We start from the raw sequence: 27,350 nt of genomic DNA, 5'->3' as shown, positions 1-27,350 counted from the left end.
TCCTGAAGCATAGACTTTAAGAATAATACCAAAAATCATGAGAGTTGGCAATACTATATTGATAGCAGAGTCCATGATAAATTTTACTTATGAGTTTGCCTTTGCTAACCGTGTTATTCATTATTGCTGCTTCTTATAGTTTAGGTAAGCTTAATATTTTTCAGGTATGCAATTTATGCAAATCACTGAGCGAGCAAAGATTTGTCTTTGTACTAGAACCAGGCAGCTATGATGTTCAAAGGGTGCATAAATTAAGATTTGGGACCATCTGTATTTGAATTTACTCTTGGGAAAAGAATATGCTCAACTTAGTGCTTCGTATTAGATGTAATTTAAGCTGAGCACTGTAGGAGGGAAAAAAAGCAATTCGGTGCTTTGATCTTCTTATCTCAAAAGACTAAGTGTCTGCAGAGAGCATCTCAACATGATGTGGGTGAGTAATCTGTGCATCCTATTTCTCAAGGACTTCTGCCCAATTGTCTGTGTTGGAAGTCGTAACAACTAGCTGTCAGTATCTGAACCAAGGAAAAAGGGTTGCTTCAATGAATGCCTTGCAAGGCTTTTTGCAGTGATTTAACTAGTCTGAGTTACTCCTTAAGTGGGAAGCTGTGGATGTGGTAATAGTGACCTTCAGATTATGGGGTTTTCATATAATTTATCAAGATTTAGTACCCCCAACTCAGTTTGTCTGAGACCTGTCCATATGCCATTTTATGACCTGTGAGGAAAGCTTCTTTTAAAACCTATCACATTTAGCAAATACCAGCATAGCATTACCATTTATACTGCAGGAGCTAAGTATTCAAAAAGCTACTTCGTGCTAAACAATCTACAAAACAGCTTTTTCTTTGATGAGGTTACAGTCCAAGTGGTAGTAGTTGGACTGGTTACACTAGTGGACACACCTGCTAGACAGGAAGCACAATGAAAGTAATCCATGATCCTAGTCAGCATAAACGGCCATCACCATATGAGTTCATTGAATGGTTTTATGGAGCAAACATTGTCAAATTTCCTCATGTTTTTGTTGGGCTTTGAAGACCAGTGTGTGAGTTTAGAAAGTAGGTGTTAACACAGATCACTTCAGTCCCAGCTGCTGAAGCTCAGAGCCTAATACAAAAGGGTGAAATGCTGTGAATTGCCTGTTAACTGAACAGGCACACTGAGTAAAAATTAAGTTTGCAGCCCTATCTTCCCACACTTACAGTCATTATTCATTCCCCTGCTCCCCATCCTCAGAAATGCCTGCAAGGTTTAAAGTAATCTTATTGTGCCCTAGTAGTTTTTTTAAGCTGTTTGTGTTGCAGAACTTGCAGCCTTGACAGTCTTTCCAGTTGGGAACTTGGGAAGATTTATTTTACAGGAGCCCTTCAAACTAGTTCTGCTTTCTACGGAGAGAAAGCATTCTAGGTTAGGTGACCAGTTTTGTAAGGCCTTTAACATCTCTTTGGAGGTATAAAGGGGTATTAGAATAAATGTCTGCCTTTGATAGAAAACTAGAAATACGGAACTCTAAAACTTGGTTCAGAGGTGATACCATTTATTAGACCAACTAGAAAATAGCAAAAAAAATCTTTCATTTGAGATTACCTTCTGCACTGTTAAATGGTTTTGCTACACTGACTGTTGTTATAACAGTCTCCTGACATGGTTAACTACTCAGGTAATCTATGTAGTAGCATAGACAAGATTGGGGTAGGTGTAAAGTGTTTTTGGAATATGTCAAATCATTCCTCCTCTGGATTAAACTTTTTTTTTTTTCTTAAATAGCCCATTGTTATCTTCATCAGTGATAACATATGAGGGATGTTTGTGACGCTGACAATTTAAACATTGTATATATTTAGACTTGTTTTCAGAATACATCAATTTGAGGAACCTCTGCAACATGTTTACTATCCTTTACGCTGACTTATTTAAAGCAAAGTGCTGCCATTCTACCTCTGGTCAATGTAAACAGCCAATCCACAATTTTTCTCAATTATTTTGTAAGACTCTACTGTAGACTCCATAATATATATTTTAAATCTGGGGGGGGGTGTAGTATGTCAGGGTTAGGACTCATGTCTGCAGCAGCTTTTAAAGAAACCATTTTGAAACAGTTATTTCATATTTACTAGAAATCATGGAAGCTGTTTTTACTTGGTTCTGGCAAGAAGTCTCTAATTTTAGGGGGCAGAATGTTTTTGCATATCTCACAACCAGTTTCAGTTTCAGGAGATATTTTCAGATGTAATTGTTACCTTGTATTGGGCTCAGTCATTTTAAATATGAAGGATTTTGCAACTTTTTTTCCCCTCGTTCCAGGCATATTCAGAACATGAGTGAAATAAAGACTGATGTAGGTCGAGCTCGAGCCTGGATAAGATTGTCACTCGAAAAGAAGCTTTTGTCCCAGCATCTTAAGCAGCTGCTTTCTAACCAGCCACTTGCTAAGTAAGAGTAATTGTTGTTCTATTTTCCCTGTGTTCGGATGTGTTCTGTAAGAGTGCCCTGCGATCTAGACATAGATATCACCAAACAAAGCAGATCAGCTGCACCATGATATCCCAGCACAGCTGACCTGCTTTATTGGGCAAAATGCATCATTTGTTGTCCTGCCTGTTGATTTTGCACCGATATGTGCTATGTGTTCTTCTGGGGCTTGAGGAGCCTGGTCTTCTGTTCCCTGGGAATTCCTGCACAGAATTTTGCCCCTCAAGCCCTACCCAGCCTTTTCTGTTAAGCAAGACACACCGCAGGATCTCCAGGGCACAACCCATTAAGTACAGAAGCCTTAACTTTCCCTGCTTACTGAGACATGCCTTGAAGATCCTGGTGAAATGTTTCAATAAGTGGGAAAAGCTGAGAAGGGGCTTCCCAGGCCTTGATGGGCCCAAGTCTATGTGGGAATTCCTCAGGTGTGGAGGATCAGTCCTCTCATGCCCCTGGAGCATCTGCCCTGGGCTGCAGATCTCAACTGCTAAATAGCACTAAATGATTCCACCATTTACACAGCCACAAATTTGGGGCATTTCTGGTGCAACAAGGGTTATGGATATCTGTTTGCTTGGCCTTTGTGCTGCCATAAACATTGTACAAAGGCAATGAAAGAGCATCTGTTTCTACCCTGAAATTTCTGAAGTGCGTTTTGCCTTTACATCCAGTTTAGGGACCGGCTAGAGCCTAGCAGGGATATAGTGTTTTAGGGTGTGGATATATGTAACAATTGAACTGTTCCCAGAAGTCAGTGGATTGGGAACCGATTCACAGCTGTCACAGGTTAGAGGTGTCTATGTGTACAGTGCCCTAATATTCCAGGTAAAGTGGGCACTAGGGGCACCTATACACATGCCTGCTGCCTGCTGCAGTGCATTCTAATTAGATCATGTTGGAGCAGACTCAGTTCTTTGAGTCTACTGGAGCATGCACTCAGCATCCCCATGCTTCAAAATGGTGCTTAACTAAAGCACTCCTGCCACCATTTTGAAGTGCGGGATGCTGAATACATAAGACTTGGTGGCACTTCAATTAGAGCATCTCTTAGGAGCTGCTGTAATTCAAGTGCCCCACCTCCACCATGTATGAAGACACACTAGAGTTTTGGTTGTGTACCAGGGTAGCCAGTTACAGCAGGGTTGTGGCGGGGTAAGGAGCAATGCAGGATGTCTGGACAACTGACCAGACCCTTGTCACAGACCACTTGCATGACTGTAGACATGCAGGGATGCTGCTCCAGCATGCTATAATTACAGTGCATCAGAGCAGACTCAATTAATCAAGTCTAATTCTAATTGGACCGTGTTGGAGCAGACTCAATCAAGTCTGCTGGTGCATGCTAATTAGCATGCTTCAGCAACCTCCACATCTCATATATTCAGTGTTCCCATGCTTCAAAATGGCAGCAGAGACACTTTAACTAAAGGCCATCAAACAAGCTTTAGTTAAAATGCCCCTGCCACCATTTGAAGCACAGGATACTGAATACATGAGATAAGGTGGGCACTTTTATTAGAGCAGGTCTTGCAGCCACTGTAATTAAAATACCCCCCAACCTGCTCACACACACACACATACCACTCCCCAGAGCACATGTAAAGATGCCCTTTGTGTCCACCAGTAACATTTACCCAGTTCACAATGAACTGATTCAAAAAAGTACTTGATTTTTCACTTTTGAACCATTCCAGGCAGCATTAAACCAGTTTGATGGGCTTGTATGTCAGTCTACTTCAGGTTTAAACTGCATTTAAACTAAGTGTTAGGTGTGTCTGTACCCTCAGCTTTCACAGTATTTTGGGCTGAGTCAGGCTACTTTTGAGCATTCTTCATTGAGATTCTATTGATTCTGTCTGCTGTACCAGACACCTCAAAAATGAAAAGTCTAAAGTGTCAGCCAGGCAGCACTACATGATGTTTTCTAATTGGGCTCTTCAGTCAGAGTTTGGACTGAGAAGAGGCTTTGGACACTAGGGCTAGGGACAGACATTCAAAAAGCCTGAGCGTGAATTGATTCACTCTTTGGAGGTTAGTCTGACCTGGCTAGGCTGAACTGGTTTGTAACTGGACAGACATTCTCTCTGGACTGAGGAAATTCAGGCACATGCCTGCAGTGGCTCAGGCTAGAAGCTGGGGAGGGTGGGGGTGGGGCGGCGCTAAATCAGCCCTCCCTTTCCTTCCAGAGTGCTGAGCTGAGGGGGTGGAGGGCGTGGCCAAGCCCCTGCAGAACTTCTGATTAGGGAGGTCTGTCTGCCCCAACCTCAGCTTTTCCCCACTGGCTGTTCAAGGGGCAGGAGTGTTACCAGCCCCCTACTAGCACTCTGAGGCAAGGGGGGATGTGCAGTGCATGCATCTGTTGATGATATGGAGCTTTTCAGTCTCCCTCCTTGCTTCTTTATACTGTCTGTAGCAAACTGACAAACAAGCAAGCAAACAAGGGAGCTCATAACAGTGTTTATCACCCCATCAGCAAAACAATAGCTACTCTCATTTAATTCAAACTCTTTTTAAACAGCTTATCAGCTGACTTGTTGATTAGCTCCAAAAAACCCTAAGCAGTCACTGTACTGTCTGCCTATTCCAGTGAAATTGGAGATGTGCACATACAGATACCTCTCAGCATTTGCTAGCATGCCACATGCCTAGGGTCCATGGGGCTGGGGTATATGCTGTGGGAGATGGGGGTGTGGATCCCTGCTTCAGCAGCAAGGAGGGGTAGGGCAGAGGGAAGCCAGGCAGACCCTGCTGTGCCTACAGTCTCTGCTGGAGCTGCAGCTAGGGAGCAGAAGGGAGGGGCCAGCCCTGCCGTGAAGCAGAGAGTCTCACCCAGCCCAGGGAGCGTGCCGGGATGCTGGAGGAGCCTGGTTTATCTAAAACCAGCAAGGGGTCTGAGACGGACATTACATAAACCGGTTTGAGCCAAATCAGTTAAGTCTGATATTCCATTCAACCAGGTTTATCTCAAACCGGTTTCAGCCATTTTCAAACTGGTTTATATGCACTGAACATCTGTTCTGTGCCAGGTTTAAACCAGTTTCTGATCATTTAAACTGGTTTATGTGTAATGTCTGTCTCTAGCCTAGATGCACTGCACTCCAGAAAGGAGGGGTTTGGGGAGACCCTGAACGATGAGGGGTTTGGGTGGGGTGGCTGTGCTCTTCCAGTAACATTGGCTGCCTATACACATGCTTGGGGTGAGCGGAGACTTTAATTAGAGAGGTTCCCAGGCAGCCGCTCTAATTAAAATGCCTCACCATAATGTGTAGTAAGCCCCCATGAGTTTAAAAATGTCTTGCAAGCACTTTAACTAAGCCTAGGTTTAGATAAATCACCCCAGCGGCCATTTTTAAATGCACAGGGGCTTATACCAGGGGTGGGCAAAATGCGGTCTGTGGGCCAGATGAGGCTCATCAGACCATTCCACACGGCCCTCAGGGCCCCTAAAAAATTTAGAAAACTAATTTTTATCTGCCCCGGCTGGCTGTTATGCAACCCTTGATGGCTTGCCAAAGCTCAATAAGCGGCCCTCTGCCCAAAATAATTGCCTGCTTATACACATGGTGGTGAGGCCACACTGGAGCGTTCTGATTAGAGAATGAAGGAGACTCGATTAATCAAGTCTGCTCTGACATGTTCTAATTGGAACGCAAACCGGCACATGTATAGGCAGCCATTAGTTCCAGTTCACCAATGCTGGCAGTCTTAAAGTTACGAGTGTGCAACATTATAATATGGACATACCCAACATAGCTTTATGCTTTATGCTGGCTAACTTGGATAATGATAGCCACATTATGGCTGCACAGGGCTCAACACGGGTCTGCAAAATGCACCTCAAAAGCAGGGTAAATCAGGTACTTCATGGTGAGCTCATGGTAGACAGCTGCCAAATACCTGAGGTAGTTTGTTTCCTAGTTATATGCTGAACAAGGGCCAAGGCCCATCATACCCATTTGGCATCTCCTGACTGCAGATGGATTTCCCGAATGCATTTGCAAATGTTCCTGTGTCAGACTTAACATGCATGAGATCACTCGGCCAGTGCAGAAGGGAAAGCTCTTGTGGTACTAGTCACACTTAGTCTAGTCATAAATTTACTAGTCATAAATTGGTGTCATTTCAGTGGAGTTTTGCCAATTTGTGCAACTGAAAATCTGGCCCGTTATCCTTCTCCGCAAGTTAGCCCTTAATTTCATGTTCTGGGATTTGCAATTTTAACTGTTTGTTAGAAGACGTTATTTTCAAGAGCAGCAATATCTCCATTTCTTTTAGGAAACTTTACAAGCGTTATGCTTTCCTGCGCTGTGAAGAAGAACGAGAACAGTTCCTGTATCACCTCCTTTCACTCAATGCTGTGGATTACTTCTGCTTCACAAGTGTATTCACCACAATCAGTGAGTTGGAGAACAAAACTTTTTTTTCTGTAATTAAAAAGCTAAATGTTTTCATGGAAATATTTCTCCTGCCAGTACTAGAAACTCAGAGGTCCCTGGCTAGAGGGTCTTGCTCTTCTGGTTAGGGTCACACTGGGGGCATCTACATGAAATGTCAACTGCACAGTAAACATCTTGGTGCCTGGGCGCACAAAACCTAATAAACTTTGCAGCAAAGTAGTCTTGTAACATACAAGTACTACCCTGCTGCAGAGATTTTTCATGCACAACAGCGCACGTGTAGACATTGCACTGGCTGGCATTGACAGTGCCCTTGTTTCCCTGGTTTATACCTGGAGAATGTCATACGGTACTTGTGGCGTTGCAGATATTGTTCGGAGTCATTGTGGGTGAGGGTTTAAAGTGGCAATTTTCTTTGAGGATTCTTTTGGTAAATGATAGTCTGGTAAATGAACTACAGGGGACTGAAGTCAGTGATTGGCCCAGAGAGACCCCTTCTAGTCCCTATGGTGAGAGAGGAGTATTCCCAGGACACTATCTTGCCTGATGGTCAATATAGCTGCAGGCTGCCTGATAAGAACCCAGTCACCTACTGAGATCAGTAGGTCTAGCTGCTGCTTTTGTCCCTCACAAAATGCAGGGACAGATGAGAATGCTTGGGATAAGAGAATCAGATACCAGAGGAGAGCAGTGTTCAAATAATGTTCTGATCCTTGACCATTCTAGTACAAGTTTTCTGTCTCAGGATTATATAGTTCTCCATTCCTCTTCCCTTCCTAGTCCTCTGTAACAGTGGTTCCCAACCTTTTTTTTTACCATGGCCTGGCAGAAGTGGGACGGGGCACACACAGCCGGCTGCCTCCCTCCCAGGGCTTCCTCGCTGCCTGGCTTTAACCCTGGAAGCTCAGCTGTGACCTCAGAAGCAGCTAACCCAGGTGGACAGACAGGGCTTCTAGCAGGTGGCTCGTGCCATGACCCCACATCCAACCCACTGTGGCCCAGTGGTTGGGAACTCTGCTCTGTAATACTAGTATTTCCACATTTTTTCTATTACATATACATCATGGCCACAGATATGGAAAAACAAACAAGCAAAAAAAACCAGCGCTTTACTTTCAGCTCAGTACTCCCCTATGCCAAGCACAGTGCGTGCCCAGAAGAGGCATTGTGTTAGTTTGACCCAGCTTGCCCAACGTCTGTATAGATCATGAACTTCAGTGGGGCTTTTGGTATTTTTATCTAATAGCTGATTGAATCAGATTTAGGTAAAAGTGCCAAAAAGCCCTACTGAAGTGCCAGGTCCATACAGGACTGGGGAACTGGGTTAAACTGATGTGCTGCTTCTTCCAGTAAAGCGCTGTTCTGTTTTGTGTTTTTTCATGTCTGTCAATTGCTTGGGAAACAGTTGGGACTCCTTAGGACCTGTCAGCAAAACCTTTTGACAGATGAAGTATTGCATATGTAGTCAGTGTACCTGCTTCCTCATCTTCCATCCCTCCTGACATGAATGAAAGAACTCTCTCTTTCCTACTCTCCTATAAATTGAGGCATAAATTAGGTCAGAACCTAGACATAATCCTATTTTGTTTTTTTTGGTTTTTATCTCCAACGATATGAAGCAGTAGCATTGATGTGTTGGGGTTAACCTTGGCAATCTTTTTCGTTTTCATGGGTCTACTTATTTAAGAGATAAAATAAGATGAGTTTTGCCTAACCTTCAAAATATGAGGTAACCCTTTCAGCTTTTCTCTTCTTAAGTCTTAATTAAAAAAATGAGTCATCATTTAACAAAAAAGCACAGCATCTAAATGTGCACAGAGACATGGGTTTTTCCTTGCTATTACTTTGTTTTCTGGGGGGGAATACTTCTAAGCAGCTTGCTCCTGTGAAACAAAAGCATTCAGCTGTGGTATTTTTGTGTTCAGTATTGTGGTGGTTATTCCAGAAGTAAAGATGGTGACTTCTCAAACCAAGGGAAAAAGCAGGCCTGTGAAACATAACGAGAACAAGTCTTGTACTACAAGGACCAAAATTCTATTTGGTTCAGTTCAAGATGAGATGGGAAACCAGCTCTGTTTTCTTATTCAGCAATGGATAGATTCCCATAGATTTAAAGTGGTGCTGGTTAAATAACGTCCACCGGATGCTCGTTCCTACCCTGGGGGTCTTCAAAAGGAAGCTAGAAAATCACCTAGCCAGGGTTGTTTGACCCCAGCATTCTTTCCAGCCCGTGGCAGGGGGTCAGAATTGATTATCTGCTCAGGGCCCCTCTGACCCTACCAACTATGAAACTATGATTCAGTATTGCATGCTGAACATTAACTCTGTCGTGTCCTTAGCCAGGTAGCCCGAAGTTGATTGTTTGTTTGGTACTTTGACATATAGGGCTATAATATGTACTTAAAATTATGTTCTCATTTTGATTATAGGGATGGCATGAAGCTTATCACTTCTCAATTGTTCTGAACTGTTTGTATGTGGTGTAAATATTCTTTTAGTTTTTGTTATGGTGCACGATCGCCACCTAGTGGCTATCTGGGCAAATGACAAACACTTGATTACGTAGATGTAGGGAAGTTCTTTCCTTTCTCAGTTTCTGACTTCAGATTTTGGAAGAACTATTTCAGGGTATTGTTACAGGTGTCTGTTCCTGTAGTCTCTGATGTGCTGACTTTCCCATCATTTTTGATATGTACAAACTGGCAAACATTAGCATATTTTAATTTGGGAGATAGTCTTAACTCCAAATGTTACAAGAAAAGAGCTTATCTGGACACTGTTCACATTTGAAGGACCAAATGTCCTTGGTCACTTCTCAGTATGCAGTACTCAGGTAGTATCTTGTTCTCAATGCCAGAGATGTAAGATACTGGTATTTGAAGCCATTTTTATAGGCACCAATTGCTATTAGTCTATCTTGAAACTACCCAATAGCTGTACTGCCTGCTGTCTTTTTTCCCCTCACAATTATTCCTTTTCTGTTTTTATAGGTAGGTTGCGCCTATCTGGAATTGGAATACTGTTGTGCTTAATCTTTCCTGTGTGATGAGAGCATCTATTTCCATAGTCAGTGCACTGTTTTTAGCTTTTGTCTTGCTCCGTTGGAAGTATTTAAAAATATTTTTTAACATTTAATGCCACTGGGACCTTAAACAAGAGTAGAAACTACCAGTAAGATGCATACGGCTTATTCTGTAAACCACATTTATTAAATTGTCAACTAAGATTTGATTTAATTTCTTTTTTTGTCACATTAGTGATTCCATACAGGTCAGTGATCATCCCCATCAAAAAGCTAAGCAATGCAATAACCACATCAAATCCATGGATTTGTGTCTCGGGAGAACTAGGAGATACTGGAATAATGCAAATTCCCAAAAACCACTTAGAAATGACATTTGAGGTGAGTATACCCTGTTCATTTTCAGTCATGTATTAAGAGAAATCCCTCTGAAGAAACACTTTATTTTGGTAAACTCTTTATAATTGTTTATACAGCAGCATTATCAACACTTTCCCCAATACCAAAAATCACTGAACATTGAAAATAAAAAGCATAACAGTATTGCTGCCTTACCCACCATACTAGATCTAGACTTCACACTTCTGTACAATTCCACCTCACTGTAAATCTCTCTTTTTTCCTTCTTTGTTTTGTTGAAGATGATATCTTCAGTCTTTTGGTCTTGTTTATTGCTCTGTTTCTGTGCCTTCCTGTTTATATAGAATGATCTCCCTCACCAAGTCTACTTGCCTATCTCCCGTGTCACTCACAACCCTTCTGAAGAAGACCCCTTTCTTTGCAAGTCTTAGTGCATGTTTCTCTGTATCAGAAAATGCATTTAGTCTCTCAAATGTTTTACGACAGGGGAAGTGTCTAAAGCTGCTGACAGATGTGTGTGTGTGTGTTTGTGCGAGGGGGGGACTGCATTTTACCAAAAATACCATGTTAGTTCAGCCTGACTCTGCAGCTTCTGTATAGATCAGGCACTTCAACAGCACTTTTTAGCGCTTTTTTCTAAACTGATTCAATCAGCTATTAGATAAAAGCACCCAAAAAACTTCACTAAAGTGCCTGATCTGTACAGGTGTTAAATAAACCAGGTCCCACTAATGTGATGCCTCTTCTGGGCATGTGCTGGGATCGGCACAGGAGTGCACCAAGTTTAAAGTAAAGTGCTGGGGGGTTTTTTAAGGGTATTTTTTCACTTCTGCAAGCAGCCATTGAAGGCACAGATCCTGTAACCACATCCTCCTCTAGATGTTCTCACTGAATTTAGGGATGTTTCGCTCTTCTGTGCATAATGACACCTACCTGTATAGATGTTTGCAGGAATGGGACCTTTGCTAGTAATATCTGTAGTACAGGGACCAGCCCTTCGGTGTTGCCCATCACTTAGCACAAGGTCATCTAGTCTTCACTTGGGCTGGTGGTCATTCCTTCTATACAAGTATTAAATTGCACACAACAGCTACGTTAAAATAATGTTTCTGAAGGTGAAGGATATATGCCCAACATTTACAACCTTAACTAAGGTTTTCTGAGAACCTCTTTTTGTCTCTTCTGTGCATATCCATTAGAATACTCTTTAATTAAATGACCACATCCTTTATTACTCAGTGGACAGCATAGACGTATTCTGTAAAGGCATCTGGGTTGTGTAGTGAGGGAGACTAATCCCTAGGGAGGTATGTGGTGTGAATGAGGCAAGGGTTACAGGAAGGGAGAGAACAGTCTCCTGATTGAGGCAGTTGAATGTTGTTCTGGAAAAATTGATTCTATCCCTGGCTTGGCCATAGAGATGGTGTAATACTAATTAAGTCAGTTAAACCTAATCACAGGTGATTGTGTGTTCCTCATTTCCTGGGTTCCCTACAGTTTGATTTGCAAAGTTCTGAGTACTATATACTCAGCTGCAGTTTACATCAGTGGGAGACTTGACTTGGGACATATTCAGCACCATATCATGCAAAACACACATTGAAAAATCAGTTTCTAGTGGTCTCAGATTGGGCAACCAAAGTTAGTGGGTTCCTTTGACCCTAATTTCTTTGTGCCTCAGCTTGTCATCTGGAAAATGGGAATGATTATGCCTCTTCACTTCACGGGGATTTTGTGAAGGTTGTTTAATAAATGCTGTAGAAAGTACTGCCCTCTTCTGTGTAGGATTTGAATAATGTGAACTAAACACACCTATACATGTGCCCGGGGTGGGGAATGGGGACATTTTAATTTTAGGGTTCCTGGAGACCCTCTCTAATTAAAACACCACAGCGTCACATGTTTTAAGCCCCCACATATTTCAAAATGGCCAAGGGATGCCTTAACTAAAGTTTAGTCAATGAGCTTTAGTAAAAGTGCCCCAGCAGCTATTTTTTAAACCTGAGGGGCTTATACACATGACACTGAAGCAATGCTAGAGCATTTTAATTAGGTACCTAACTAGGCAACATGTATAGGCATCCAGTAAGGCTTGGGGCCATACACTGAACAAAAGAAAAGATTGCTGAGTTGAGCATTCATTGATTATGCACTGAGTGAGTCAAGCATCCTGTGGGGCAAAGGACAGCATGGCATCAGGTAGTTAAGGTTGATTCATAATGCACAAGGGTGGCAAACTTAGGTGGCACGGGCATCCTTAATTCTGACATTTCTCCGACTTCTACGTGCCTGACTTCATAGCATCAGTACTTTTTAATGTTAGCTCATTTATGTTATTTTCTCAGTTTTTAAAAGAGCAAATTGGAAAAAAAATGCATCAGGTATCATTATACTGACCTTTCCGAAAGATCCTCAGCAGGGCTGGAACTTCTAAATCCATTGCACAGACCTCTGCCCCTTGAGCTAACTTAGCAAGTGTTAGCAGTGCTGAGTTGTTCCAGAAAGGAAGCATGTTCCAATGCAGTTTGGCAGCCTATGGCCTGTGGCCTACAAAGATGTTAGATCAGCTACACACCATGCCTTCTGCCACATGTTGCCAGTCCCCTCCATATCATCCAGGAGGCAGTGGCTCCAGTTATTCTTATGCTTTCTAGTGGTGTTTGCTCAGTTAAGAATCCCTTCTACATCAGCCAAATCCAATTAAACAAAACTGTGAATTGAATTACTGCAAGTCATCTTTCTTCAACATTGAGTAAAATCTGTTTTGTTTTGTTTTTTATTTCAGTGCCAGAATTTAGGAAAGCTAACAACTGTTCAGATTGGTCATGACAACTCAGGGCTATTAGCCAAATGGCTGGTTGATTGTGTCATGGTCAGAAATGAAATCACAGGCCATACATACAAGTAAGCAACGAGTTAGCTCCTAATTACCTGAGTCTGAAATCCCTACTGATAATGTGTTTCAGAAACCCCTAGTGTCTTTTTTGATGTGCAGAACTAGGATGCACACAGGTAACTTGATTTATGCACCAGAGAATTTAAAATTTTCCAGTTTCAGAAAGTACAGCTGCAGCCAAGATAAGGCTTGAATGGGGGATTTTCTCTATGCCTGTTTTTGTGCTTGAACCTGGATGAACTGTTGGAATAATTTTGCAGTGTTTGTCACTCTTGCATCTACTAGCAAATTTATTGGGGCTGGAGCTGGGAGGGGGCACGGCAGCACTTAGAGTGCAGGATGTGGGTGCGGCAGCGCTGAGAGCAGGGGCTATGCCCTGTGCTGCTTGCCTCCTTATACCCAGAGCAAGCTGCACCCACATGTGCCCTGCTCCTGGCTGGGCAAACGGCAGCAAGATATAGGCCCCGCTCCGAGTGCTGCTGCACCCCTCCCCAAGTCCTGCAACCCCTGCTCCGCCTGGGCAGCGTGTCCCAGTTCCAATCCCTCCCTCCCCAACGCCCCTTTCCTCCCCACCTCCACCCACCACAACAGACTTACCAGCTAGAGGCTGTTGGGTCCAACATGGTGAGGACTGCTGCCTGGTTAGTCTATGGCATAATCTCCAAAGCGGCACCAAATCTTCGGATCTGATTCGGCTGAATCAAATCGGGACAGTGATTCAAATCTCTGAATTGAATCGCCGTCCCCTCCAACTCAGCCAAATCCAAAGTGAATACTTGCTGCTTCACACAGGCTTAGAAACTAGCCACAAAAATATTGCACATTTTTTGTATTTTTTGTCTGGCTTCGCTTTTCATAGCGCCACTAATTCCCTGAACATGTATCCAGGTTAGTAATTTATAACGCTAGTCACGCCTTAAGTGTAATATCTGCCAGGGCCCTAACTGTAATCTTCTGTTGGGCAATACTGCAGGTTTCCCTGTGGACGATGGTTGGGTAAAGGTGTTGATGATGGCAGTCTGGAGAGAATTCTTATTGGAGAACTGGTGTCATCCACATCAGATGAAGACCTGGGGAAACAGTGTCGTACTCCACCGCAGCAGAAGTCTCCTACCACAGCTCGCAGATTGAGCATCACTTCCCTGACAGGAAAAAATACAAGTAAGTTTGTACCGTTTCCAGTTCTTACAACTACAACATGATGGGATAACTACTGAGAAGCAGACATTGTTCTGAACAGGACTGTTAGCTATAAAAGCAAGGCCAGGTCTAGAGGAATAGCCTCAAGTTTGAGAGTGTAAAAGGTCCTCCACTTACCCTGGTTCTGCTTCTGAGCTGCTCTGACTTGGCAAATTGCTTACCCTCTCTAAATTTCCCCATCTGTCAAACAGGGACAATGACTTCTTTCACTGATTTGAGGCACAGGGCCCCTCTAGACTTTCAAGTAAAGGCATGATGGAATCTACACAATCGTTATGTAATCCATGCAATCATACCTCCTGCCGTGCCATCTGTGCATGATGGTGGGATCCTGTCATGCCATCCTGCCACCAGCAGGTAGCAGGCTTCTGCAGCTGCGAGTCCAGTAGCTGACCAGACTCACAGCTGTGGCCACACCTCAAAGCTGGTGGGGCAGGGAGTCCTGCACCTAATGGGACTCTTGGCCCCGATAGCACCCCAAGGCTGCTAGGATGGAGAGTCCTGCAGCTGTGGGACTAGCTGCAGGACTCTCAGCCCCACTTAAACATGGTTCACCCATGTGGGTGGGAGCCTCGGCAGCTGATGGGGAGACCCTGCTACACATGCAAATTAAAGTTGGATAGAAACCAGCTATAAAGGTACTGTATATTTTCCAGCTCTAGCTTTCTAGCTGGATGGACCTTTTTATGGCAGGGTAGTTACTTTGCAGATGTAGCCAGTCGAAATTAATTGCACAATTAACCAGTTAATTGCATAACCTGCGTAACATGTAGAGAGGGTTTGGGTTGCAAAGGACATGGGACCAAAAGAGATGTTCTGTCTCATTGTGTGTAGTCTCCTGCTATTGCAAACAACCTCAACCTGCAATCTTGTTAACAAATTTATCTAGCTTGAGTAAAGCACCAGGTGATTTTATTTCAGTTACCAGTGTCTGTCTCCAAATATCACAAAACCTAAAGAAAGCAGCTTGAAATCAGTGTTGCTGTCCAGGAGCATGGTTCCATGTCTAGCTATCCATTAAGGGCATTTCTGAGTAAAAAAAGAACAACAAAGCTCAGTAATTCAAATCAAGGCTTGAGGGTTTTTGATTTTTAAAATACTGCATTGCTTCCTACTTTCAGAAATACTAATTATTACAGTGTTTTAAAGTGTTAAGTGTGCTGAAAAATCAGAAAGGGTGTGAAAAGAACTATGGGAATGGTTTGAGGTCTGGAAACCCTGTTAAAGTGAGAATGAGTTTCCTATCTAGTTTTCCAGAAGATTAATAAGTAAATTGGTGACATCCTGTAAGTACATACATGGGTAGAAAGATCTGATAGTGGGAGACTACATAATCTAGCACATAGTCATTAAAAGACCCAGTGGCTGAAAGCTGGAGCTTGACAAATTCAGACTGAAATTTTTTTTTTCTTCTTTTTTTAACTTTGATGGTAGCTAACTATTGGACCAACTTGAACAGTGTATGTTGTGGCTTCCCTCCAAGCCTTTACATTGAGAATGAATGTCTTTCTGAAATAAATATGGGTTCTAAATTAAAAATTATAGATGATGCAATCAGCACTCATAGTAGAGATGATATCTTTCAAGATTTTTGCAAAAAAAAAAAATTTTAATTGCAAGCTTTTGGGCACAAACAGCCTTCTTCAGGCATTGGAGAAAGATTGTAAAACTTCTCCTGAGTAGAAAATTTGCGTCATCACAGGAGGTGAGAGACTTCATACTAGCTATGAACTGGCTGCCCAGAGGAGTTTTCCATCTATTGACTCCTCTGTTAAATCCTATGAAATATGAACTTTCATTTCTACCCAGGAGAACTTTTACAATAAAATATATCATCTCTACTATGAGTCTTGATTGCCTTTTCCTCTAGACCAGTACAGCTATACAACCTGGATAGACTTGATGCAGGAATTTCTGGATGGAATTCTTTGGTTTTTTGCTGTACAGGAGGTCAATCTAGGTGAGTTCAATGGTTTCTTCTGGCCTTCACATCTCTGAAACGGTGTTAGCAAAATGAGTGCTGCTAGCATATGATGGACAGAGGGTGATTAGCTGAAGTATCATTTATAAAACAAGGCTCTGATGTTTGCAATTTAAGTCTGGCAATTTATATGACTAGTTCTAACGTTCTCCCGTCACTTATTAGGGTTCAGATTTGCTCAACACAGATGACTCAATGAGTCCTCCTCCTCATAACGGTAGAATATAACCTGTCGTTTAAGCCATGTCTATTAAAACATGTAACTTTGATGAACGTACATTTGTTTTAATGTCAGTTTATTCAGCTACTGTGCTCTCTGTTAATTTACAGAGCCAAATGCGGGGCAGATCCAGGAAGGAATTGGGGAAGCTGTAAACAACATTGTGAAACATTTTCACAAACCAGAAAAAGAGGTATTCTCTCTTCAGCATTATCTGTAAGAGGAAATTCCATGTAAACACTTATATAACCAGGAAAGATTAAACATGTATAAGCATAAAAATGGGAACCTTAAGTATCTTTCTAATTCTTGGCTTGCTTTGAAGCTTCCTCCAAGCAAAATTGTACTTAAGAATTGTATCTTTTTCCATAGAGGGGAAGCCTTACCATTCTGTTATGTGGAGAAAATGGCCTGGTTGCAGCCTTGGAGCAGGTTTTCCACCATGGATTCAAATCAGCTCGGATTTTTCACAAGAACATATTTATCTGGGATTTCATAGGTAAACCAGGCCATTATCTTGTGATAAATGGAACGTGAAATGGGAGAACATTAGAGGGAAATGACCACAAGTGTATCTCCCTCACATTTTACCTTGCCTAATTTGAATTTGCTGGGGTAGCTTTAATACACTTTGTATTCATTGTATCATGGTTTTACTTTCCTGCCAGAGAGATTAGCTGAGGCAGTTCCTGCGGGAAAGATGTTTACATATCTGTAGATTTGCTTAAGAAATATTTGTTGAGTACAGTTGTGCTTTACCTTGTAAAAGGTGATGCATATAATCCCAGCTCTGCACAGTGTTCAGGCCTAATGATGGGGGGGGGGGGTGAAGTGAATTGGGAACCCAAACAAGACATGGATGTATTACCTTTTGAATTTGTCATTACCATGTGATACCAGAATAGGGCGGGAGTAGGGGGGATTTGCCTTCTGGGTTAATGTATACTGTGTATACTAGGTTCTTATACCGTGTTCCTCACCATAGTATCTGAGTGAAGTGGATGAGAGATTTTTGGGTGGGTGGTGATTTGGCTGATTTGAGGGGGAGGGTGGTTTATTAACATACATATTGCTGTGTAGACTTATATTAGAAAAAGTGAGATCAAAGAAGTGTGTCTTGCATTTGCAGTAGAAGACAATGAAGTTTTTGAAACCTAGGTCTGCTGGGTGGAAGGAAATGCGTGTTAGCCACGTAGAGCAGTGGTCTCCAAACTTTTTTGATCGCGCACCCCTATCAGTAAAACATTTTTGAGCATGCACCCCCAATATATGTATATTTATAGAAATAGAAGTTCTAATATTTTCTTCCTGCACCCCAGTGGATCGTCTTGCACACCCCCTGGGGTGCACGCACCCCACTTAGGAGACCACTGCTCTAGAGAAGTGGGTGTTTGGAGAAATTTGAGTGGGGCACATGGCACTGTTTGGGAGGTTACTCAAGCAAATAAGGCAAATCTGTTTCAGTAATAGACTGAAATTTAGACTTGGACAAAAAGGAATGGCTCCCTTCTCTTAATCAACCATCCACCTCACAAAAACCACAACATATCATCCTGTTTTCAGAGACAGCCATGACAGGAAATGGCACCGGGGCTTTCCACTTCATACAGAGGCTTATCAGTGCAGATGTACAATTAGTTTGCACACCACCACCAGTCCCTGTACCAGTCCACATTTTCATTACTAAAGGCCTGAATTATTGACTAAGGCAGGAACTGGCAACCTTCATAAGCTAGAGGACAGATCAATCCAGCCCCAGTTCTGTGCTGTCCAGGTGGCTTCCTCAGCATGTCAGCAGCAGTGTGGGTGGAGGAGGGAGGTTGCCTGTGCTCAGGCTGCAGCCAGGTAGCTGGAAGCTGCACCTATATTGCCACTGCTTCTTCAAGCCCTCAGATCCCAGCCAGGGCACAGGCACAGCATCCATCCAGTGGGGAACTGAGCCAAGACCAGGCAGCAAGAAATTCCATCCACCATGCTTCTGCTTCTCCCCACCTCTCAGCTGCAGTGTAGGTGCAGCTGAAAGCTATTCATCCCTGGCACAGTTCCCTACCAGCTGGCAGCTTGGCCTGCACTGTAGCCAAGGGGCAGGGAGAAAGCAGCGGCAATGCAGCTTTCAGCTGCCCAGCCCTAGCACAGCTCTTTGCTGCCCAGCCAACCCCCGGACTAAATATTTTTACAAAGAGAGGAAAATTCCCAAGTTTCATACTCCATAAATGAAGGTGCTTGGAAATGGCTTTCCAAGTGCATGATGATGGGAAAGCAATATTTATTAGAAATCAGCCTTTATTTTTCAGTGGATGTCCTACATGTAATTATTACCTATGTATCTGTAGTGCCCAAACTTAAGGCCTCAGGCAGGCATGTTAAGTAGGTAAAGAGTCTTAGCTAGAGGGAAACTGTTACTCAGGAAATCCCAAAGTAATTGCTAATGGTATCATTTTATAAAATAAAAATAATCAAGCCACTTGTAAGCACTCTTGGGCTACTGATTATGATAAACCTGTAGGTACATTTGTCAGTAGTTTATGTACACCAATGTTTTTATCATCATTTCCCTTCTATATTTAGAACAAGGGGAATATGGAGTAGCTGTGTGGTAGCTTTTTGGCGTGTGCCAATTTTCAATGACTTCCATCACCTACTTTTAAGTTACCGAGGTACCTGCAGTGTATCTTGTATTCATTGTGTCATGGTTTTCCTTCCCTGCCACAGAGAAAGCTGTTGCTTATTTTGAAACTACTGACCAAATTGGGGACAATGAAGAGGACCTCCTGCTTCAGAAATCATCTTGCAAAACGTTCTGCCATTATGTAAACGCCATCACTATAGCACCACGGAGCATTGGGAAGGATGGCAAATTCCAAATTCTGGTTTGCCTTGGGACTAGGTACCTAGCAGCATTCTTCAGTGGGGGGGAGGGGTCCTTCTGTTTTTGAAATGCTCAGTTGAAGAACATTATATCCTCCTTACTTTGTGACTTAGTTTACGCTGATAAACAATTGTGAACATAAGCTAGCTGACTGGTTTTGTTTTTTGTTGTGTTTTTTCACCCTCTGCTCCCTACCCCAATATATAGCCTTAAGAGCACAAGAAGAATGGCGAAAAGATCAGGTTTCATTACAAAACAAAACAAAACAAAACAGAACTAGTGTCTAGACTTCTGGAAGATATTTTCAGCCCTATTTTTTAACTACATAGATATCTGTACATAGTCCTTTCTCTTTTTAAGTGACATCTTTCACTAAGTACAGGTACTAATTTGAAGTTTGCTGAATAGAGGAAGTAGTCCATTTCTTCATCCTCCTCAAACTCCCACCCTGCTTTTTTACTAATTGGCCAGGTGGAAATGGTACACGGCTACCTTCCTCTTGATGAAACCTTGCTTGTTATTTCTTCTTTCTTTTGTCTTTCTAGATATTTTATAACAAATTAGATCTTGCCAGTATAGATTTCCTGGACACTGCTCTTTTTGCTGCTCACTTGAGAATTTAATAGAATCTGTTCCTAGGTCATTAATCTGACTTCCCTAATCTCTTCCCTGCCTCTGCTCTCCACTTTCCTCCCTTAAAAAAAAGTATTATGCTACTTGCAGCAGGGTCATACATTCATATTAATATGAAGAGCCCACTTCCATGGGAGGGTTTTCAGTGCAAACAACACATCATGCATGCAAAATTAGGCAATGCTTCAGCGTGTGTTTTTGTTTGAGAGAAGTGGTGTTGTTTTGTTTTTTAATTAAATTCTGCTGTGGTTCATCCTAAAATAATCCCGTTCTTCTCTCTTCAGGGATCACTTGCTCCCTCACTGGATTCCACTGCTGGCAGAATGCCCTGCCATTACAAGGATGTATGAGGAGAATGCCCTCCTGCGAGACCGCATGACCGTCAACTCCCTCATCAGAGTCCTACAGACATTACAAGATTTCAACATCGTCCTAGAAGGGTCACTCATTAAAGGAGTGGATGTTTAGCATGGCTTTGCTGAGAACTTCATTATTTCTCTCCCAAGCAAGCGAGCAAAAAGTGGGGACCTGATTGGACTTGAAAGCTGTGGTAGTGCATCACTGTGAAGCAAAGTAACCCGTTATCGGGTGGGAATGGGAAACCCAATTTATGCCAGGTTCAGGACTGTCCTAACGCTGCAGACAAACTAAAATGTGGTATTGTAGTTTATTTGAAACAGAAATTTAGTATAAAATAGAGTATTTTCATGTGTTAGATGTGTGTAAATAGGCTATCTTCTTTAAGAAATTATATTACCCGTAAGAAACTTTTCTTAGACTGAGTGTTCTTGTGTTGAAAATTAGTAGCTTAAACCTGGGGAGAAAGAAGGGGGAGAGGAGGCGTTGCTACTTGCTCGGAAGGAAGAAGCCAGTCAATATGTAAATATAGCGCAAACTCAGCAGGGCTTTTTCAGGTATTGCGAATGAACACAACAAGTATCAATATTTAGCCATTGTCATCTCATTCTTAGAAATGCTGTGAATGTATACTGTTTACCCTATCGCACATGGTTTCCCTTGTTTGTTTAAAAAAAAAATCCAAGCCTTTCATGCATCCAAGCTGTGATTTGTCATAGTTAATCTTTTGTGTAATTTTTATCAGTCAGTACAAGAGATGTATATGAACACTGGACCTGAGGAACTGTTGCACCTCAGAGAGCTCTCTGGGTTCTAATATCTGTTAAATTGTACTGCGCCAGACTATATGTGGGGAATGTTGATAGCTTGATTAGTCAGTTGACCCTTTGTCTGTCAGGGTTTTGCTCAAATGACTCCCCATCCCTACCCTAGCTTTGGATTTTGTACTGTGCATAATTTCACTTTTTTTCTGTTGAGAAATTTGGTTCATGAGATAAAGTGAACTCTGTTGCTCTACTTGACAAGCATGTATTACTGTAGAACCACAAACACTGACTTTGCTTTGATAAGAAACCATATCAACCAGTTTTGAAATGCTGGCAAGGTACTTGTCTTCCTTTATTCTAGAGAGTAAGTGTTTCTGGGAGGCATAGGATCATATTGATTTTGAATAATCTAGCTCCAGAAGACACGCAAGGCAAGAAGGAGCAGTACTTTAAGGCTTCTTTCTTGTACTGTTTCAAACTAGTGATCTGTTAGCAATACAAAAATATTATGAGTACACAGAAAAACTGGTAGCTTCTGCTCAAATAGAAACTAGATCATTTAAAGCCAATTTGTGGGTGCCATGCAGCAAGTCTACAAGATGTACCATTCCATTTTCTTTTTTGGAGACCAGATTTGGGGAGACTGGGGACATAGTTAACTTAAAACTGCTGTTGGCTTTTAGAGATTGGCTCAACATTTTTTTTGGTTGTCAGTACTTTAATTAGTTGTTCAGTGAATGCCTGTGGGTATCACAGAGCTTGGGAAGGAGGTACCTGACCAGAATAACAAATGAATGACATTGTAGGTCAGAACTGAAGTGCATTAGAGAAAGCTTTGGTGGAATGCTCTTGTTACATCTTGCTCTCACCCAGAGCAGTTTATACACACATGTATACTATACAGTGTATATTATATACACAGAATGCACAATATGCTAGTGTATATTATACATATAATGAAAAGAGTTGAGAGCCATAGAAGGCAGGGGGCTTAGAAATTAGGGTTTTCTCTCTCTCTCTCTTTCTCTCTCTCCTGCATTTTCCCAACTTCAAAACAATGTTAGAAAATTGGTGTTTTAGTCGCTCCTAACCTGTAGGTAAGGTTTTATAGATCCAAGGAGTTACAGTGGAGTGGAGTGCACAGTGTAAAAGAAAAAGGGAAAAAAGGCAGAACAGGAGAGATGGAAGTGAAAAGAAAACTAGACTGTACCAAAATGTTGACCTTTGTCAGGCAGCTTTTAGGCATTATGGCACTGTAACCCACAACAGAGGGATTAGTTTTACAGGCTGATACAGTTCATACTCTCTATTTGCAAGCTAATAATGAGTATTCACTCTTCTATTATCTTTCTACTGGCCAGTTCTTGTAATAGCATTCACTTTTGTCAGTTGGTTCTGCATGACACTTCCTGGCCAAATAAAAACAATTATGTGGCATCCATCTTATTGGAAAGCTATAATGAATGACTAGAAAAATGTCAGATAAAAATAAAGATGCTTCAGATGATATGAAGGTCTCATATGGATACTAGTCTGTGCTGAGTAACTAACTCATAGAGTATTTCAGTATCTTGATGCATGTACACATTGGATCATATTCCCCTGCAACTCTAGTTACATACATTTTAAAACTCTGTCTTCAACAACACATGATGCCTGTACTGGTTGTAAGGGTGTTGGTAGTTGTTCTGAACTACATGTTGATTTAAGCAAACTACAACTTGTAACAAATGTTTGGTTTTTAGACTTCCTGCACCTCCCCTTGCTTGAATTGTCTAAAATCATCCAAAACACATTGCAGTTCTATATAGAATGAATAGTAGGGTTGTGAAGAATTCATTTGGAGGACTGTAGATAATGCAGTGGGCTTGTGCTAAAAGCATGCACTTGTGTGCTGCCTCCAATTCAACATTTACAGTTTTGGACAGGTGTGGAGTCTTGGGTTTTTTTGGGTGGTGGTGACCAGGCAGTCTCAGTTCAAGCTAACAGGCTCAGATACCTGAGCAGAATACTCAGCAAGAATTTTGAAAAGTCATTGCTGACTTGACTTTTTACATGACCTATAAACCAAGTATCAGAAACCAAATGGCAGTATTGTGGTACTACTGGTGACTTAGGAAGTTTGAATTTTTTACTCTTTGTAAATCAACAGTTTTTTGCCCCAGAATGAATCTAGTTCGGTGACACCTACCTTTCTGGCCCTGTGGGCAAGTTGAGTGGTAGAGGTTTGGCCCACAGGTTGGCAGGTCCAGCGGTGCAGTCTAGTGTGTTAGCCTGGCCCTGTGTGCCTGGATCTGGCTGCTTGCAGCCCAACCCCACATGTCTGGATCTGACTATGCACTGGCATGCAGGACCACATCTGGCCTGCACACTTCCCCATGGGACGAGAAATTTGGCAGCAGGAGAGATGCAGTTAATGCTGCCACCACTCCCCCTCCACCAAATTTCCAGGGTCTTGATTATTCCTGAAGTCCTTTCAATCTGTACCATCCGAAGACAGTGATCCTTTTGGTCAGGGATTTATAAGGTTTTTTCTTTCTTTCATGAAAGTTATGATTCTTTTCCAGCGCAGTCTGCATCCAGGTGGTTGTGTTTTGATTTTTTTCTAAATATTTATGGCTGCTGAAGGAAGGTAGCCTTGACACTGCACCCCACAGACACAGTGTCAAGTGTATGTTGGAGAGGCTAGAAAGAGAAGCATCCTTCAAGTCATGTGTAGATATAGAGAACACTCCATAGTATAAGGGGAAAGGATCACGGGCAGTGCCCTTACATTAAAACATACCTGAGAAATGTAAAGTTCAAGGTGGCTTCATTTTTCCCCCCTCAAATTAAATTTAAAACCTGTGGCACTTAACTTTTTAACACAACTTCACATTGTTTTGGGGGGATTTGGGTTTTTTTTAGGAAGTGTTAACTTATATGGCACTTGTTTGTTTTATTAAGCTTCACACCACAAATAGTGTGAGAAGAATAATATGTCTAATATTCCCTAATAGGCAATAAAGCATCATAGATGCCCTAAAGTATGTTGAAGCAAGAGGCACAGCTGAGTACTTCTGAATCCTAGTAGACTAGCTCTTTGACAACCTTTGGGCGTATGGTTCTTTGTACTGAATGTTTTACTCCTTCACGTATACATTTTTAGTAGATTACTTTTGATCACTGGAAACTGTGAGAGTCTTCATTTTTTCTGTGAGGTTTACAGAAATCATTGTAACTTGCTAGAGTAGAGAGCAAGCCTATCAGGGTTCTCTTAAGCTTAGCACAGTTTTGTATTTCAGTATTAAAGCACCTTCATTGTTTGGGAAATGGAATCTTGAAAAAGACCAAAGCCCTTTTGCAAAAGTATGTATCCAAATTGTCTGTTTCAGATGTCTGAGTCCTGCATAGTAATGTTATGCTAACATTCAGTGTAATAGCTTGAAAGAAAGAGTAAGAAAATCAAATGCCTCACTGTGTCTGTACAAAACATGTATTTATAATTCTCTGAAGCTAGTTGGATTTGATTGTGTTTAGCGAAAAATCCACAGCTGTTTGTTCTGCACTATTAGTTACTTTTGTTCAAAATGATCTTTTTAAAATAGCTCTGTGAAGGCATATTTAAGAAATTTCCTTCTTTCAATCAAATGAAGGTGTGCATCTCATAGGAAACTGTTGTATGTTACACTTGAAATGTATGAATGTGCCCTATATAGCTTAAAACACCCCTAAGTGTCTCCATATTAAGTATATTATTATTTTGTCTTTACATGGTTACTAACTGAATCAGACCTGGATTATTTTCAGGAAGACGATATTAGTAAAAAGTATTGTTATATCAAGCACTTTAACGTATATATCACAAACTGACATGGATTTTTCAGGTTTTGGAGTACATTTAAATACAGCTTTTCATGCTATGTTCTTTATGAATAAAACTGTGAGAATAACAATCTGGATCACTGTCTCCTTGCAGAATAGCAACCAAAAGATGCATGTCACAGGTTAAAGAGCTTGAACTAAAACTGGAACAGAACATAGGAGCTATAAATAGAACACAGATTGAACGGCACAATCCCACGGATAATCCTCCTAGCATTGGGGAGCTCACAGGTATTGTGAATGTGTGTGTCTATTTGCATATATGTGCATATTTAGCAACTCCAAGCATATAGGTGCAACTGTACTCTTCGTTTTCAACACTGAAAATTTTTGCACATCAGAAAAAAGCTTCACTCATGATGAAGCTTTGTTTTTAGTGCACTGGTATTTTCTAGGCTGCCACTGGAATGACCACCATGGGTTGTGCATCCCCTATTCCATGTAGCCCAACATATGCCTTGAGAAGGATGCGATGCAGTGTGACTAGCAGCATCCTAGACTGAGTAGTCTAGGTTCTCAGCCAAGGTGCTACCAAATTCTTTGAAAGGTGCAGTGAGGTATGAGGAGATAAGCAGATATGCTAAAGCAGATAATCACAGGCTCAGGTTTGTTCCTGCCCGAGTGATTCCTCACCCCCGTTGCCTAGCCCCATTGCAAGGGAGTAAATACTGTAATACATACATTTTTTTTTTTTTAATTGGGTGCTGCTCAGTTCACAGAAGTTATGGAGGGGCCCTCAAAACTAAAGAAGGGTGCCTCGAGTTCAAAAAAGTTGATAAACCACTGCCCTAGAGTTCATGTTTTTTCTTCTATTGCTAACCTGCCCAAGTGCTTTGTCCCAAAGGTCAAAGGATTTGTGTGAGACAAAGTTCCACAAACTGTCCAGCTCCATTAGATATTTTGTCCAAAGCATGCAGAAGAGAGGTAGAGTGAAAGAGAGAGAGCACTAGCTCAGGGGTCAGCACAGTAGTTGTACACCTGAAAAAGCTGCCCTCTTTTTTTTTTTTTTTATTTCTGAAGTTCAATATCAGCATAACTTGGTTCCTGCTGAAGTTTAATAACAAAGCTTACCTTTGATTTCAATAGCGGTTTAGTGAAGTAAACGCTGAGAACATTTGAAATTTCACACCTACAATACATATAACAGTAGTTTATGTATTAAAAAATTTCTGAAGACAAAGAGAAACCCAGTGAAGGAGTGAAAATTTCATCTGGTGTTGTTGGGACAGTATCTGTGGAAATTTCCATCCAGACCATAATTCTGAGTCACAGTTCAAGTAAATACAATGTTCCTTTTTATACCCTCCATACTACAGGATCCTGTAAGTGTAACAAAATCAGCATTATTCAGTGCTGTCACACTTCAGTAGAAGACACAAGTAGAGGTAATGCAGTTTCCTTGCTATCTGCATAGCTCATTCCAGATGGCTGGGGACTGAGGGCTGCTGGACAACGCAGCTGGAACTGTTCTGGTCTCATGCTGTCAATAACCCTCCAAACTAGGGTAGATTGTGGGCAGCAATTGGCAAAACAATTGGCATCCCAAGTGGGGGGCGGGGGGTAGTGAAAGCAGAGGCACTCATGCAAGGCAGCTGCATAAGGCTTGTTAACATCTACCTCATCAAAAGGCTTTTTCTTGATCCCCAATGTTGAGGGCAACATGTCCAGGTGAGAGGAAGTGGAGCTCAATTCCCTGCAGAAAGCAAGTTGTTTTTGTATGCTAAATAGGGGCTCAGCTCAGGCAGATAAGGCACTGCAGATATCTGTCAGGATCTAAGGCCACATGCAAGCGCAATTGCGTCCAGCAGTTACCTGGTTATCTGCCTGTTACTGCCTGCCAGCTGCCTAACTACTCAGCTGGACCTTTGCATGGGCATGGCTGCCTGCTTATAAGCAGCAGCTTTTTCAGTGCTTACACAGGATCAACGTTTCTGTCTAGCCTTGGACTTCTATCTCCTTGTTCTCAGTTCCGTGGTTCCTACTTGTTGATTCCTAGCTTCATGGTTCATGCCTGCTTGACTCCTTGTTCCAGGTGAGCCCCCGCCCTCCTGTTCCTAACTCCAGTCCAAAAGCCTGGCTCATAGCTTTAGATTGGCAATTGCCCATGTCCTTACAGCTACAGCTAGAGCTGCCTGCTCCAGACGCCCTGGCCAGTGACTCTGATCTGCTTCTTGCTTTTAACCCTGCTGGCTCACAGCTATACCTCAGAGCCTGCCATTATCTTGGTCCTTTACAGGCCCTGGCCTTCTGACCTGCCTAGACCTGATCCCCCTGACCCAAAACTAGTCTGCACCTTGTCTGATTCCTCA

At 42.0% G+C, this 27,350-nt stretch overlaps 1 protein-coding gene across 2 annotated transcripts in view; it reads left to right on the top strand.

The window, feature by feature from the left end:
* The window catches only part of DENND5B (DENN domain containing 5B), a 188,782-nt gene extending 163,670 nt beyond the window's left edge, over positions 1-25,112 (top strand). For both annotated transcript variants that reach the window (XM_019544624.1, XM_019544623.1), the window contains 9 exons: positions 2,308-2,436; positions 6,751-6,872; positions 10,130-10,275; positions 13,040-13,158; positions 14,124-14,311; positions 16,662-16,744; positions 16,924-17,050; positions 19,264-19,438; positions 20,338-25,112. In XM_019544624.1, coding sequence (XP_019400169.1) covers positions 2,308-2,436; positions 6,751-6,872; positions 10,130-10,275; positions 13,040-13,158; positions 14,124-14,311; positions 16,662-16,744; positions 16,924-17,050; positions 19,264-19,438; positions 20,338-20,521 — 1,273 coding nt within the window. In that variant the 3' untranslated portion in view covers positions 20,522-25,112. The remainder of the gene's footprint in view (positions 1-2,307; positions 2,437-6,750; positions 6,873-10,129; positions 10,276-13,039; positions 13,159-14,123; positions 14,312-16,661; positions 16,745-16,923; positions 17,051-19,263; positions 19,439-20,337) is intronic.
* Positions 25,113-27,350: the final 2,238 nt, after the last annotated feature.

This window comes from Crocodylus porosus, unplaced genomic scaffold, assembly GCF_001723895.1.
Source record: "Crocodylus porosus isolate Cpor-Errol unplaced genomic scaffold, CroPor_comp1, whole genome shotgun sequence".
NCBI classification, from domain to species: domain Eukaryota; kingdom Metazoa; phylum Chordata; order Crocodylia; family Crocodylidae; genus Crocodylus; species Crocodylus porosus.
Note: the sequence above shows the minus strand (reverse complement) of the source record. Positions and strands in the feature narration are given on the sequence as shown.